This window comes from Drosophila nasuta, chromosome 3, assembly GCF_023558535.2.
Source record: "Drosophila nasuta strain 15112-1781.00 chromosome 3, ASM2355853v1, whole genome shotgun sequence".
Classification (NCBI taxonomy): domain Eukaryota; kingdom Metazoa; phylum Arthropoda; class Insecta; order Diptera; family Drosophilidae; genus Drosophila; species Drosophila nasuta.
The window spans coordinates 19,542,518-19,557,292 of record NC_083457.1 but is presented as its reverse complement, the minus strand read 5'-3'; the positions used below and the strand labels follow the sequence as shown (position 1 = coordinate 19,557,292).

The window sequence follows — 14,775 nt, the reverse complement described above, 5'->3', positions numbered from 1 at the left end:
TCACCAAGGAAAAGGCCCACAACATGAAAAATACGGACAAAAACTACGCCTTCTGATTAAACTATACACGAAAGGATAAAAACAATTTTTTTCTTTTTATTTTCTGTTATGTTTAATAAAATCTCTATGTAATTCTAACACATGGTCGATTAGTCTTCGATTTTCTGCTTCTAAACACTCTGAGACTACTTCGCGCATATAATTATCGGTATTATTGTAATACTCTTGTCCAATTTTCTTTCTTAAGGGCAACTCCAAAACATTGTATGCTATCCAATTTTCTTCCTTAAGCCGCTCTTTTACATGTATCATTACGGCCTTCGCACTGAGTGTGTGTCCACAAATAACCCAACCAGTCGGAAAGTAATTAACTGGATTGCAAAAGAATTTATAACGACGAGGTCGATGTGGTGTTCTATCGCAAAGAACTCCAAATTGCTCTAGTAAATCCCAGTTATCGTGAACTTTGATGGGTGTGCGAACTCCAACTAAGATTAATGCTAAATGTTTTTCAAAATCTTTTTTAAAATTCTGTGCTTTGATATTTTCTTCGGGATCCTCAATGGCCAAGACTTTAGACGTCATTCTGATAGCTGCTGGAAGCAATATGTTTTTGTAAATATAAAGAATTTCATAACAGAGTTAAGTGTTACCTTAATTAGTTATTCCTTAATTAAAAATAGAGCAAAATATATTTGTTTTGTTTACTCTTAAAGTTAAAAACAAACTGCAAAGTTCGCTCAGCTGATTCATGACTTATATCTTAATAGAGAGCTTTGTGATTGGCAAAAGCTTTCCACAGATGATTTCATACTCAACATCTGAAGCTTATTTTATCTTTTAAATTTGTATGCAATTTCTAATAGCTTATAGAAATTTGTCTTAAACCAAACATAAACAAACATTGCTTAATTTAACTACTTTATTTTCTCCTTTTATTTTCATTCATATAAGCTCTATGCAAGCTTAACACATATTTAAACAGTCTAGTTCCATCTGTATCTATTGCATCTGATACTACTTTCTGGATAAACATATCACAGTTATAATATTCTTTACTCTTCTTTGTCTTGAGCGGAGTTTGTATCACATTATCCGATATCCCAATTCTCCTCACTTAAACTCTTTTTAACTTCCTCCAGAGCTGCAGCACCATGCAACACAGGCCCACTTATTAAGGTCCCCGGCACCCACTTTCCTGGCTTTGTAAAGTAAAAGGAATATTGTCTTGGCTTTTTATCCTCCTTGACGCTCTTCGCTTTGAAACTTCGCACAGCACTCCAATCTTCGACTACTTCGATGGGACTGCGAGTACCCAGCAAGAGATAACCCAAGTGTTTCCTAAAATCAGCTTGGAGATTTTGTTGATACAAGTATTTGGATGTTTCTGGTTCCTTGGGCAGGTCTTCATCGGGATCTCCGATAGCCAACACTTTTATTTTTGAAACAGCTGAGAGAGTTTTTATAAATAATTATATTTATTTAATAAATATATTATATTTATTTGTATTTACTTGTATTTTCATCTGTTGTTAGTTTGTCCATTGTTTGTTTACAGAAATGGACACACTGATTTTCTCAACTCTATCAAAACTTTTCACGACTGTTGAAAGCATCAGATTGCCAGCAACTAAATACACTACACATAATGAAATTCAGATAATTTCACAAGGAAAAGCTCAAAAGCTCATTTATTTTGAATATTTAAATTGTTTGTGCTTACTTAAATACTCTTAAATTCAAATATGTAAAAAGAATTATCTAAATATTACTAATTTATTGTTTCTTATTTTTCACATATTCCCTGTGTAAGTGCAACAAGTATAGAAATAGTTTACTAATTTGTGAATTCAGTGCAACGGACACTACATGCTGAATGTATTGATCACAGTTGTAATATTCTTTGCTATGAGGTGTTTTGAAAGGCGTCTCTATCGCATTATCCGATACCCAATTCTCTTCCTTCAGTTGTTTTCTAACTACATCCATAACTTCCCTTCCACAAAGAGCGGGTCCATTTATTAAAGTTCCAGGTAGCCAGGAATTTCCTTTAACACAATGAAATCTGTAGCGTCTCACATGATTGCCTTTATCTTGCACCGAAGCTCCAAACCGCCAAACAATATCCCAATCATCGATAACATCAATAGGGTTACGAGTTCCTACTAGTAGATAACCTAAATGGGATTTAAAGTCTTCCCGGAAATTGTATCGATCGTACTTTGATATACGCTTATTGTCGGTTGAACTTTCCTCTGAATCTCCAATAGCCAAGACTTTAGTCTTCGACGTCACTGCTGACATTGCAGCAGATGAATCTTATAAATTTACAAAATAATAAAATTGTATAATTAATAAGAATATTTTTTAAATTTTTATTTAGCTTTACCTTTATCGTGTTCTGTATTAACGCTTTCCATAATATTGTCTGTTTGATTTTTGTTTGTCTGACACAGCTGAGTGTTGCCGTAGCTTGTGAATGACAAAAGCTTTCGATAGGTCGGCATTTTAACACACTGCACATAATGAAATACAAATTATTTCACAAGAAAAGCTTGAAAGTTTTGACTGATGTTTGTTTACATTTTGTAGTTGTGCTCAGCTGATCCAATGGAAAACAAACCAAAATCTACATCAAAGGCAACATCGACCGAAGATGAGATGCAATGTAAAAATGAATCTATAAATTTTATTGTAATTGCTATAGGAGATCTAGAAGCGATCGTAAAATTGCCAAAACTGGAGAGCGACAATTTTAACAAAGACTTTGAGACACATTTGAGTCGTCTTGTTAATGGAAATTCAAAGCCAAATAAATGTGACAAATATATTGAGTATGAGTTCAAAGTTAAAAGTGTGCAAGTAAATAATAATACTCAACATTATTATTTTAACTATCAAGACTCCGACAACGGAAACATTGTTTGGGCTCGCACAGTAGTGGATGCGAAAACTATGCTACGACCTATGAAAAGAAATCTCAGCTCGGAAAACTGGATTTCTGACAATGTACTGAAAATATCTTTTAATAATAAATCTAATTTTAATCTACGCCGATCCGACGGCTATATTGTAACTAAGGTCTGTGAATGCCTATGAGAACACGACAGGAAAATAGTTCAATTTATTTGCTATTTACACCAACAACATAAAAACAAAAAATTGTAATGTTAGAATAAACAATTTGTTATCAAATAATACTATTAAATAAACTTATTAATTTATATATATATAAAAAAAAACACTCAGTTACAGCTGATGGCTAATTTTGTGGTTGGACAAGTTTACAATCTTCCCAAACAATTTCACCAAGCAAAAGCTTCAAAGCTCTTTTTAAAGCTTACTGTGTGTTTATAAATTTGTCAGCAGCTCACTTGGACTATTACTGTGAAGAGTTGTAGTTCATTAAAATATAAACAAATATTACAAATAATGGAAAATTGTGCAATGGATTCCGATACAAATATATGTTTAACGCCAAAGAACAATATTTTATCTATTGGAGATCACCACCCAAGAAACCCACATAAGAAAAGAGATAGAGCAAAACGTGATTTTAATTCGGCGTTCACAAAAAGATTATCGCAACTTGTCATGGGTGATCCGAATGTGATTGCTGAGGATAAGTTCGTTATGGATGAGATATATTTGAATATTGTCAAAGTCGACGATCTGACCCAGCATTATGTGTTTAGCATTAATAATAACACAACCGATGAGTGGATGTCTCATGTTCAGATAATTGATGTCAAGTCCGTTTTTCGTGCTATAAAAAAGAAACTGAGCAAAGAGAAATGGATTTCAGAATATGTTATGGAAAGAACCTTTGACAACAAATACACAAAGCGTTGTAAGGTCGATGATATGGTTTACCAAGCAAAGAGTGAAAGTATTAAGGAACAAAGAAGGCAAGTATTTAACTATGTTTGCTTTCTGCAACAGGAATTTCGGAAGCAGAGGAAGCTGTAAATTGACTCGATTTTAAAATTAAAGCGATAGTAATAGATTGTAATTTAAAATTAATGGCACTAATTGTAAATACGGAAAATATTCCAACTATTTGTTATATTTGTATATTTTATTTAAAATATACCACAAAGCATAAAATATATACCAGATTTTCAAACAAAGACTTTTGTCATATTTAATTATTTCTTTAAAAAAAACTGTCAAAATGTATATATGATGGCAACTAAATTTTCAGGAACATAAATATATAAAATAAATGTATTTAAAAGTTAATGTCAACTGTGCTTTTCTTGTTTGTTTGTGCTTAGATTACCTGCCACACAGCTGATTAAAATGGTATTGATGACTAATTTTGAACAAGTTTACATTCTACCCATAACGAAATACGAACAATTTCACAAACCGAAAGCTTTAAAGCTTGCAGTTTGTTTATAACTTTGTCAGCAGTTTACTTGGACTTTCATTGTGAAGAGTTGTTGTCATATTTGTGGTTTACTGAAATATAATTAAATAAAATGAAAAATTCTGCAATGGATTCCGATACAAACGAACCTTCAACGTCTAAAAACAATATTTTGGCTATTGGCGATCCAAGAATACGAAGAAGCACAAACAAGAAAAAAGAAATAACCAAACCTGATTTCAATTCGGCGTTTACAAAAAGATTATCGCAACTTGTCATGGGTGATCCGAATGTGATTGCTGAGGACAAGTTCGTTATGGATGAGATATATTTGAATATTGTCAAAGTCGACGATCTGACCCAGCATTATGTGTTTAGCATTAATAAAACCACCGATGAGTGGATTTCTTACTCTCGCATAATTGATGCCAAGTCCGTTTTTCGTGCAATAAAAAAGAAACTCAGCAACGAGAAATGGATTTCGGAATATGTGATGGAAAGAACCTTTGACAACAAAGACGCTAAGCGTTTTAAGGTCGACGATATGGTTTACCAAGCAAAAAGCGACAGTATTACGGAACAAAAAAGGCAAATATTGAACTATGTTTGCTTTTTGCAACAGGAATTTCGGAAGCAGAGGAAGCTGTAAATTGACTCGATTTTAAAATTAAAGCGATAGTAATAGATTGTAATTTATAATTAATGGTACTAATTGTAAAGTAAACGTAATAAACTATTATATTTTGTATAATTATATGATTAAATTATATTTTTATTGTTTTCCAATTTCTTAAATTATTTTACAGAATCATATCATTTATCTGACAGTGTATATTTAATTCTTTGCACATTTGTAAGCACCTTGAGTCGAGTGCAAAACAGCGCGGTGTGAATTTCTTAAATTTACCTAATTAATATAACAAAAATACTGAAAATATACCGAATATTTGGTATATTTACATATTTAATTTAAAAATATACCATCAATTATAAAATATATACCAGATTGTCAAAAAAATAGACTTTTGCCATAAACAATTATTTCATAAATAACTTTTAAAATTAGTATCAAAAATTTTCAAGAAACATAAATATATAAAACAAATGTATTTAGAAGTTAATGTAGATATACACTCAACTGTGCTTTTCTTGTTTGTTTGTGTTTAGATTACTTGCCACACAGCTGATTAAAATGGTACTGATGACTAATTTTGTGATTGGACAAGCTCACATTCTTCCCATAGCGAAATACAAATACGTGAATTTCACCAACCAAAAGCATAAAAGCTTTGTGTCTGTTTATAAATTTGTTAGCAATTCACTTGAACTTGCACTGTGCGAAGAGTTGGTGTCATATTTGTGGTTTATTGAAATTTAATTTAATTTAACAATAAAATGGAAAATTCGGCAATGGATGCAAGCGAACGTTTAACATCTAAAAACAATATTTTGGCTATTGGCGGTCATTTCCCGAAAAACACCAATAGGAAAAGAGAAATAACAAAATGTGAATTCAAATCGGAGTTCACAAAAAGATTATCTCAACTTGTCATGGGTGATCCGAATGTGAGCGCTGAGAAAAAGTTCGTTATGGAAAATCTTCTGATGAATATTATTAAAGTAGACAATTTGACCACGCATTATGTGTTCAGCATTAATAAGACAACCGATGCCTGCATTTCATTTGGCCGCACAATTGATGCCAAGTCCGTTCTTCGTGCTACAAAGAATAAACTCAGCAATGAGAAATGGATTTCAGAGAATGTGATGGAAAGAACCTGTCAAAAGAAAGATGTTAAGCACTTTAAGGTCGACAATACTGTTTACCAAGCAATGATCGACAGTCTTAACGAACAAGCCCAGCAAATAATTAACTATGTTTGCTTTTTGCAGCAAGAATTTCTGAAGCAGAGGAAGCCTTAAATAGACAAGATTTTAAAATTAAAGTGTCAATAGATTGTAATTCGGAAGTAATAACACAAACTGTAAATGAAATAAAATACATTTTTGAATATTCAGAATTTGCATAATTTATGTGACATATTCAATTCTGCGTGTTTCAGTATTAATGAAAGACTTTCATAGTTAGTAGTGAAAAATAAATTATTATTTTTTAAATTGTTTATATCATATTTTCGTAGTATGTAAATTGTAAATTCTGTAAAATAACAGAATATACCACATTTTTTCTGTTGAGAATTTTAAAAATTAACCGTAAACGTTGACTAACATTGAAACCCCTGTAATTAATGGAGCTAAATCAAATTTTTGCAAATAAATAAATAAAATAAACTATTATATTATATTACCACACATAATTATATTATTATTTTGTACTATGCAAATTATTTGTTTTTTCTTTATTTACAGAATCAACAACTTTTGTCTAATATATTCAAGTAATTCGTTAGCACTAGAAGACGTCCCATCAAATGTAATTTGTGGTGTGATTTGTTAGTTGAACTATTTCTAATTTCTATAATTGTAAAGAAAATAAATTAATATACAATAAAACATTCTAACCTTGTGTAGTACGTAAATTGCAGAACAATATAGAACAATATTTTTTAATAATTCATCGTAGAAGTTCACTGACATTGAACCTAATTATAATTTTAAATTAAAGTAACTAACTCAAAGTAAAATAAAGGGTTAGATTTTTATTTATTTATGGTAGTATGATAATTTCAATATTATTTTTATTGAATATGCAACATTCCTTTGCCACATTCCAATAATTCATATTCATTCCATAAACGTTCGTTGACATTCAAAGAGTTTCCACATCATATGATAGTAATAAACTGTAATTTGTAATTCAATTTCTGTAAATAGAACATAACACAAAATACATTGTAGTATGACAAAATTTCATATATTATATTTTGTTACAGAATGTACAACATTTATCTGACAAACCAATCAAACAATTCATTCACTTAAGATGGCTTTCTCATGTGGCCTTACCATAGACATAAATTGAAATTTGAAATGTTAAGAACTAACTAAAGTACAGTAATTTTTAACAAAATAAATGAATAAAATTAATTGTCTACATTATTAATCAGAGTAACATATGTATGACTTACTTATTACATATAAATCACCATAATAGTTTGCTGACATTCAAAGACTCTCGAACACATCTGATGTGGACTTAGCTCTCGCATATTGCATCTTTTGCAGTGGCAAATCCGCGGATCGCAGTGTTTCCGCATTGTGTGGCAAAAAGGAGAGTGTCAACATTCATTTGTTGTTGCAAAGTGTGTCAGTTATGTTATATGACTAAGTATCTGTATCTGTATCTGTAAGATACACAATACTATACATGTATTTGTTGTACTCGCTCTCCCTCGCATATGCAATATGCGAAGCGGGCGGTAGAGAAGTAATTACGCGAACACACGTTTACAGAGAGACAGAAAGAGAGAGAGAGAGAGAGAGAGAGAATGACGCTTTGAATTGCTTCCACTCTGCCGCCTATCAGCTGCCAGTTGGGGGCCTTGTCCTTGTCATGTTTCGCTTCGTTATCTCCATGGACTCTTGTTGCTGTTGCTTTTGATATAGTTGTTGTTTATATTGCCGCTTTGGGGGCAAGCAAAAGCGGTAACAACTATACAATAACTACGGCAAAAGTACATACAGTCGCGCTTTGCTGAAAGCGGCTTGAAACGGCGCTTTGCATTGACCTTCGCGTGTGGTAAATGTAGCTTTTTGTTATTTTCTCTTTCTATTATACGCCCCCACACCACACACCCACACCCTCACCCACCCATAGAGAGAGAGAGAGACATTCGCACACCAAGACAATCGAAGTGCTAAGAATATTCGTCAAGGCCCAAATTTGACATATGATGTGCCTGGAGCTCCGCTGTGTGCCAAATACATTTATCAATACTTGTTTTTTTTGGCGAATTGAAATACAAAACTAACGCAAACTGTCACACTATCCTAACCGTCTATCCATCTATCTAACTCGCCGCTTTGTTTACCCGTCTCTCTGCCTGCCGCCCTGTAACCTCATCGTCGTAAGCGGTCATTAGCATTTTTGGCGTGTATTTATGGCCGCAAAATATTACGCCATAAACATGACAGCCCAAACAAAATGCGACAAATTTGCGACGCCCAGGAGCGGGGAGAGTGAGAGAGATAGAGAGAGAAGAGATGGCGACAAGAAGCGTATGTTGCCTGCCTCAAATTTATTCCAACCAGCCGCGAGCAATATAATTGTCACATTTATATGTGAGCACAAGGAGAAGGAGGATTGGAGGGAGGTCAGCCAATTGATGTGACCAAAGGAAAAGTGTTGTCTTACGCTCAATTTGAGTTTCGATTGCAATCGTGTCGAGTAGCAGCGATAAAGATGACTTCAAGATACTCTACCCCCTCAAAAAAAAGTGTTTTGAAAATAAATTTAAATTCGAACGACATTCGTTTTGTTATGATGGATGATTGCGTATACGTAATTTATGGGCTAAGTTTTGCGTGGTGCGTGCGTTGACGAAGCCGAAGCCGAAGCCCTTGCTTGAGTTATGCTACCCCTTGGCTACACAGCCATAACAATTGCATACTTGTCGGCGCTTGGGGCTGCTCAAAAACTAAAGTTTATTTTTATGCTCGACGACGACGGCGACTGCGACTGCGACATGTGTGCAAATGTTAGCACACAGCCAACACACACATACGAATAGAGAGTGTGTGCTCAGAAGTGGGGCTTAACCATACACACACTGACACACACACGTAATGTGTGTACCAATACACACGCATACACTTGAAGCGAAACAAATCAACTCTGTTTTGGCGCCATGCGGCGCTCTAACTATGACGATGGCTATAGCTGTAGCTGTAGCTGTAGCTGTGGCTCTGCACTTTTTCTAGCCACAACAGAAAGAGCCATCGACAACGCAACTCGACCAGAAGCAGACCCAAACTCAACCTCAAACCCAAACGCTAGCACTGAGGCCACTTCACTACACACTACTTGCCACACTACACACAACGACTATACACAAATTCTTTCTTCAGTTCCTTTCGCCATTATTGTGTGTGTTGTTTAGTGTGCCATTGACGCTGAATGCTGACGGTTCGTCGTCGTCGTAGTTGCTGTCGTTGTCGTTGGCGTCGCATTTCCGTTGCCGTTAAAACGCGTCGCTATATATGTATCATATATAAATAAAATAAAATACATGAAGCGTGTGAATTGGGCTTAAATCAAAGGTGTCTCTGTCAATGGTGTTAAATGCGAATGTTAATGAGATTAAACACTGCGTTCTTTTCTATTACCATCATTTGTGCTGATTTCTAGTTTTTCTAGTACTCACATTTCACTGTTGCATTGTGTAATCTGATAATCTGAAACGCCGAACGCGCCGCGTTCGCTGTTGCATTTTTAATGCAATAACTAAATTGCTATTTACCGCAATCGATTTTCATTGGCGGCCACCTGACGGCAAGCGAGCAATGTCCTTTCTCTCGCCTCTGCTGCGCCTAGAGAACTTGTCCACGGAGCCTATCATGAGTCTGGATCATGTGCCCGAGGCTCAGCGCTACAACAAAGACAACATTGTCGCCCAATGGTGTGCTCCCATCAATGGCAAGGTGCTGTCAAATACATCAACAAAAACGAAAAAAAAAAAAACAAAACACAAAAAATACCACATTTCATTTCACATTCATCCCAGATTGATTAACATTTAATTAACTTTCACTGCGCCTAGATGTATCGCATCGAACTGGAACACGGAACCACCAGTGGACGTCGCATGATTTGGGTCAATGGTCGGGTAAGTGTTCAATATATGTACACAAATGTGGAATGCTCTCTGCACAGTGAGGTACTCTAAAATTATACCAATTATGGACATTATTCTAGCTTATGTACATTCGAGGAAAATGTTGTCTTTAGACTGAGCTCCAGCAAAGCAAATTGAAAGCAAATTAGATTTCATCTATTAAATGAATATTTCTTTACAATATCATGAATTATATTCTTTTGATACTAAAATGTTGTCTTTAGACTGAGTTCTACATGTATTATAAATTCAAAAATAATAAATCAAAGTCGCTCCATATGATTCATGGACACAAATGTGGATTGATCTCTGCACAGTGAGGTACTATAAAATTATACAAATTATGGACATTATTCTAGCTTACATTAGAGGAAAATGTTGTCTTTAGACTGAGCTCCAGATTTATTATAAATTCAACAATAATTAATCAAAGTTTTAAGTCAACTTCTTTAAGGGAAATTAGACTTAATCTATTAAAAGAATACTTCCTCAGAATATCATAAGTTATATTCTTGTTTGACGAAAATGTTGACTTCAGACTAAGATCTAGATTTATTATAAATTAAAAAATAACTAATCAAAGTATTAAGTGCACAATTTCTTTAAAGTAAATTAGATTTAATCTATTAAAAGAATATTTCTTCAGAATATAGTGAAATCTATTATTGTTCGACGAAAATGTTGTCTTCAGTTTTATTATAAATTTAAAAATAATGTATCAAAGTTGCTCAATATATGTACTCAAATGTGGAATGCTCTCTGCACAGTGAGGTACTCTAAAATTATACCAATTATGGACATTATTCTAGCTTACATTCGAGGAAAATGTTGTCTTCAGACTGAGCTCCAGATTTATTATAAGTTCAACAATAATGAATCAAACTTTTTCAGGCAAATTAGATTTAATAGTCAATTAAAAGAACAATTCCTCAGAATATTATGAATTTGATTCTTGTTGTCTTCAGACTATTCTAAATTCAATAATTATTATTCAAAGTTTTTATTGGTCGAAATCCTCTTAGACAAATTAGGTATAATTATCTATTATAGGAATTAATTCTCGGAATTTTATAAATTTCATTCTTATTCGACGAAAATGTTGTCTATATGATGGACTAAACTCTATATTCATAATATGTATATTCAACAATAATTCATCAAATTCTAAATGGACAAACTTAATTAAGGCAAATTATATTTCATAATCTATTTAAAGAATAATTCCTCAGAATTCAGACTCAGCTCTAGATTTCAATATAATTATTAAAAGATCTAATTGATCGAACTTCTCTTTGGGAAATTAGGTATAATAATACATTCCCCAAAATATTATGCATTCTTTTCTTATTCCACGCAAAAATTGTCTTCAGACTGAGCTCCAGATTTATTATAAATTCAACAATAATTAATCAAAATTTTAAGTGCACCAATTTCTTTCAGGCAAATTAGATATAATATTTTTTTAAATTAATTAATCCTCAGAATATTTGTTAATAATTAGTTCATTTTTTTTTGACATAAATATTATCTTTAGACTGAGCAAAGTGCAGCTATAAATTTACTATAATTTCAACAATATGAGTGAAAGTTCTGAATTCGTTTAAATTAATTGAACGATTTGATAACTGATTATTAGTCGCAGACAAAGAGATAAGGTATATTGCAAAATATAAAAAAAATATATCATTAAATTAAGTAATCAGCTGAATATTAAAACAACATTTATAAATACTATTCGTTTTCAAATAAAATTAGTAAAAATTGTAAACACACTCAAGTAATAATTTATTCATTCAAATATTTTCAATAAAACATATTTGTTATCTAAAATAAAAAGAATTATGAGTGAAAAAAAATTCATCTTAGCAAAATCATATAAAATAAATAACATTTTCAAAAACACACTAAAAATAATCTTTTATAAAATAAATATTGGTAATTTTCTAGCGGAATTTGTAGCGTGCTCTATTTACAATGAAAAAACTGAAAAAATTTTGAAAATTAATAAAGGTTTTTCATATATCTCTGAATTAGCATTATATTTAGAGCTAAGATTGATTTTAATTTTTTTTGTTTTACGATAAAATATGTAAATTTGACATTTTTTTTTGGTTTGAGTACAATTTCGTCCTTTTTTTTGCAATTATCTTAAATCAGAAAATATCTTATAACAGAAAATAATTCCAAAATCATTCTTACCTCTAATTATTGTGCTAATCAAATCAAAATAACAGAATCTTTCTATATGTGTTTTTCTCACTTTAGATAATGTCGCACGTAACATTTTCATCAGAGTATAATATTTGCTTCAATATTAAATTAAATCAAAGTAAAATTTGATTATTTATTTATTATCATATTTTTAGAAAAATCCCAAAACAAAATACTTTTATTAAGATTAAATAAATTATAGCTTTAATGTTAAATGTAATAAAAGCTGAATCTGAAGATTTGTAAATCAACTTTAAATAAAACAATTTCTAATTAGACCTTAAATATGTCATTTTTTAAATTTTTAATTTGCAATATTATTGGCCTAAATATTATTAAAATGCTTGCCTGCAAGTGCTGTCTATACGATTACTTAAATGCTGTTTAAGCAACCACAAGGTCACACAACAATATTAGGTTTCGCTACATTAAGTTTGATTGAGCATTAAACGTCAAAAGTTCCACTAAATGACTTGCAGATTATCTGTGCAATTTATCAAAACTAAATCGTGTTTTCAAACTGCCTTTACCTCCTCATCCATTATGGAGCATGTCTTTTGCAATTTTAATAGCCCCGCCTCTTGATAATTGCAATTGCAGGAGGTGCTCCGTCGTGATTGGATGTTCAAGCTGGTGGGCGAGGATACGTTCAGCATTGAACAGGCGCGCTGCATTATACGAGTGGATCCTGCACCGGGTTTCAAGTACGAGTATTTACTCTACATAGATGGAAAACCACATGCCCAGTACACCGAGGAACTGACGCGTCAGTATCGCCTTTGGCTGTACACTTGTGGCTCGAGTCAAACGGACGAAGCGGATGCGCCTCAGGAATATCGCATAATGCTCAAGCTGGACACACTCAGTCTGTATGTGAACGATGAACTGCGTGAGGAGACGGTGGGTACAAATGAAGAAGAAAATGGGAAAAGAAACAGCCTTTCACTTTTGTATTTTTTCTAGGCTGCATTCGTGCACGGAGGCACGGACACGAGCTTTGTGCTCAACGAGACCAAGTTTGTGCTGCAAGCGCGATCGAGTGGCAACAAGCATGACGGGATTGTGCACACACTGCTGGCCAATGATGAGTTGGTGCCCGAGGCAAAGATTCAACAGATTATGCAGGAACCCGTCTCTATATTGCAGACGAACTGAACAAAGCGGACACATTTGCATTTGTTACTCAGAATATTATTAGCATAGATTCTTAATAAAAAACGGAAAACATTTAATATAAAATACTTTTCATTCACTTTTCTCCCCCACATAATTAAGAAAACTGTATTTAGTTTTACTTACACAATAGTTTATTCGTTTGTTTATATGCATAATTGTAACGCAAGTTGTTTACGTTCTCAATTTCGTTTGACATTTTGCTAGCATTCAAAGTACTCAAAGTGCATTAAGTATACGTATAAAAACATTCAAACACAATAATTGAAAAACAGCAGTATGAAAAAAGTCGCAGAAACAGACATACAATAGTGTTATGTATAATTAAACTAAGTTTCATTTTTCATCATCTTAAAAAAATAGTATAAATTTAGTAGAAATTCTAGAAATTAATTTTGTTTCTGGCTCTAAACTGTGTGTGTGTGTGTGTGTAACTGGAGAACTTTTCGAATAATATATTCCGCTGACTGACTGTAACTACATTTTTTGGTTTTTTGTTTTTCTTTACAATAAAAATGTGCACTCTAAATATGATTAATGTGTTAGTATGTACGTATGTATGCATGTATGTATGTAGGTATATAAATTATGTTATGTACTATGTTAGGTATTTAATTGATTGTTTGCTATTATTTCTTTGTGTTTAATCAAAAACTGTTTTTTCTTCCTTCAAGTGTTTCATAATTTTAAATTGCTTATGTGTTGTCACTTTGAATACATTAACAATTAACATTTTCTTTTGTTTTTCATTAATTTATTTATCATATACGCGATTCATTTCAAAAATTTTGTAAATACTTAAAAACACAATTTGTTTATAATTGTCATTAAGGTTGAAGCAACACAATGATATTTTTGTTTGTTAACACTAATTTAATTCTGTCTTCGTTATCGATTTCAATTATTAATATGTCTACTCATTTAAGGGTTATAAAAACATAATTTACAGTTTTATTTTTAGATATATATTTATCTTGCTTTATATATTTGTATATTTGTTTTTTTTTCAACTGTCATCAATTTAAAACTTCGAATTGGAACAATTTTCTAGCAATCAATTTGGATACGATTACAACTAATGTAAACAATGATCGAGGACAGTGAGAATAATCATAATTTTATTGCTTGTTGGAAAATTTAATGTTTAATTACTTATACCGATACAATAATTTAACAACTTTTCATTTGTATAGTAAGTACAATGTGGAATGTGTTGGACAACGT

General features: G+C 32.3%; 4 protein-coding genes across 4 annotated transcripts; 2 read left to right on the top strand and 2 right to left on the bottom strand.

Moving 5' to 3' along the window:
- Positions 1 to 1,046: 1,046 nt before the first annotated feature.
- Positions 1,047 to 1,614, bottom strand: LOC132792760 (uncharacterized). Its single transcript, XM_060802226.1, has 2 exons — positions 1,515 to 1,614; positions 1,047 to 1,450 (listed from the first exon to the last, which is right to left on the bottom strand). The coding sequence occupies exons 1-2, from the start codon at positions 1,543 to 1,545 to the stop codon at positions 1,092 to 1,094; spliced, it is 390 nt and encodes a 129-aa protein (XP_060658209.1). The 5' UTR covers positions 1,546 to 1,614; the 3' UTR covers positions 1,047 to 1,091.
- A 70-nt stretch (positions 1,615 to 1,684) lies between these two features.
- Positions 1,685 to 2,597, bottom strand: LOC132792757 (uncharacterized). Its single transcript, XM_060802224.1, has 2 exons — positions 2,390 to 2,597; positions 1,685 to 2,318 (listed from the first exon to the last, which is right to left on the bottom strand). The coding sequence occupies exons 1-2, from the start codon at positions 2,505 to 2,507 to the stop codon at positions 1,777 to 1,779; spliced, it is 660 nt and encodes a 219-aa protein (XP_060658207.1). The 5' UTR covers positions 2,508 to 2,597; the 3' UTR covers positions 1,685 to 1,776.
- A 2,940-nt stretch (positions 2,598 to 5,537) lies between these two features.
- Positions 5,538 to 6,999, top strand: LOC132792759 (uncharacterized). The gene is made up of 2 exons (XM_060802225.1): positions 5,538 to 6,181; positions 6,266 to 6,999. The coding sequence occupies exons 1-2, from the start codon at positions 5,768 to 5,770 to the stop codon at positions 6,293 to 6,295; spliced, it is 444 nt and encodes a 147-aa protein (XP_060658208.1). The 5' UTR covers positions 5,538 to 5,767; the 3' UTR covers positions 6,296 to 6,999.
- A 2,421-nt stretch (positions 7,000 to 9,420) lies between these two features.
- LOC132792756 (fas apoptotic inhibitory molecule 1) lies at positions 9,421 to 13,617 on the top strand. Its single transcript, XM_060802223.1, has 4 exons — positions 9,421 to 9,973; positions 10,093 to 10,158; positions 12,979 to 13,278; positions 13,342 to 13,617. The coding sequence occupies exons 1-4, from the start codon at positions 9,836 to 9,838 to the stop codon at positions 13,531 to 13,533; spliced, it is 696 nt and encodes a 231-aa protein (XP_060658206.1). The 5' UTR covers positions 9,421 to 9,835; the 3' UTR covers positions 13,534 to 13,617.
- The last annotated feature ends 1,158 nt before the right edge of the window (positions 13,618 to 14,775 follow it).

Coding starts and splice junctions, on each gene's coding strand:
- LOC132792760 (XM_060802226.1), bottom strand. CDS start 1,545: ATGGACAAACTAACAACAGATGAAAATACAA. Junction 1,451..1,514: donor AACAACAGATGAAAATACAA/GTAAATACAAAT, acceptor AAACTCTCTCAG/CTGTTTCAAAAATAAAAGTG.
- LOC132792757 (XM_060802224.1), bottom strand. CDS start 2,507: ATGCCGACCTATCGAAAGCTTTTGTCATTCACAAGCTACGGCAACACT. Junction 2,319..2,389: donor TAATACAGAACACGATAAAG/GTAAAGCTAAAT, acceptor TAAATTTATAAG/ATTCATCTGCTGCAATGTCA.
- LOC132792759 (XM_060802225.1), top strand. CDS start 5,768: ATGGAAAATTCGGCAATGGATGCAAGCGAACGTTTAACATCTAAAAAC. Junction 6,182..6,265: donor AAGATGTTAAGCACTTTAAG/GTCGACAATACT, acceptor TGCTTTTTGCAG/CAAGAATTTCTGAAGCAGAG.
- LOC132792756 (XM_060802223.1), top strand. CDS start 9,836: ATGTCCTTTCTCTCGCCTCTGCTGCGCCTAGAGAACTTGTCCACGGAG. Junction 9,974..10,092: donor GTGCTCCCATCAATGGCAAG/GTGCTGTCAAAT, acceptor CACTGCGCCTAG/ATGTATCGCATCGAACTGGA. Junction 13,279..13,341: donor ATGAACTGCGTGAGGAGACG/GTGGGTACAAAT, acceptor TATTTTTTCTAG/GCTGCATTCGTGCACGGAGG.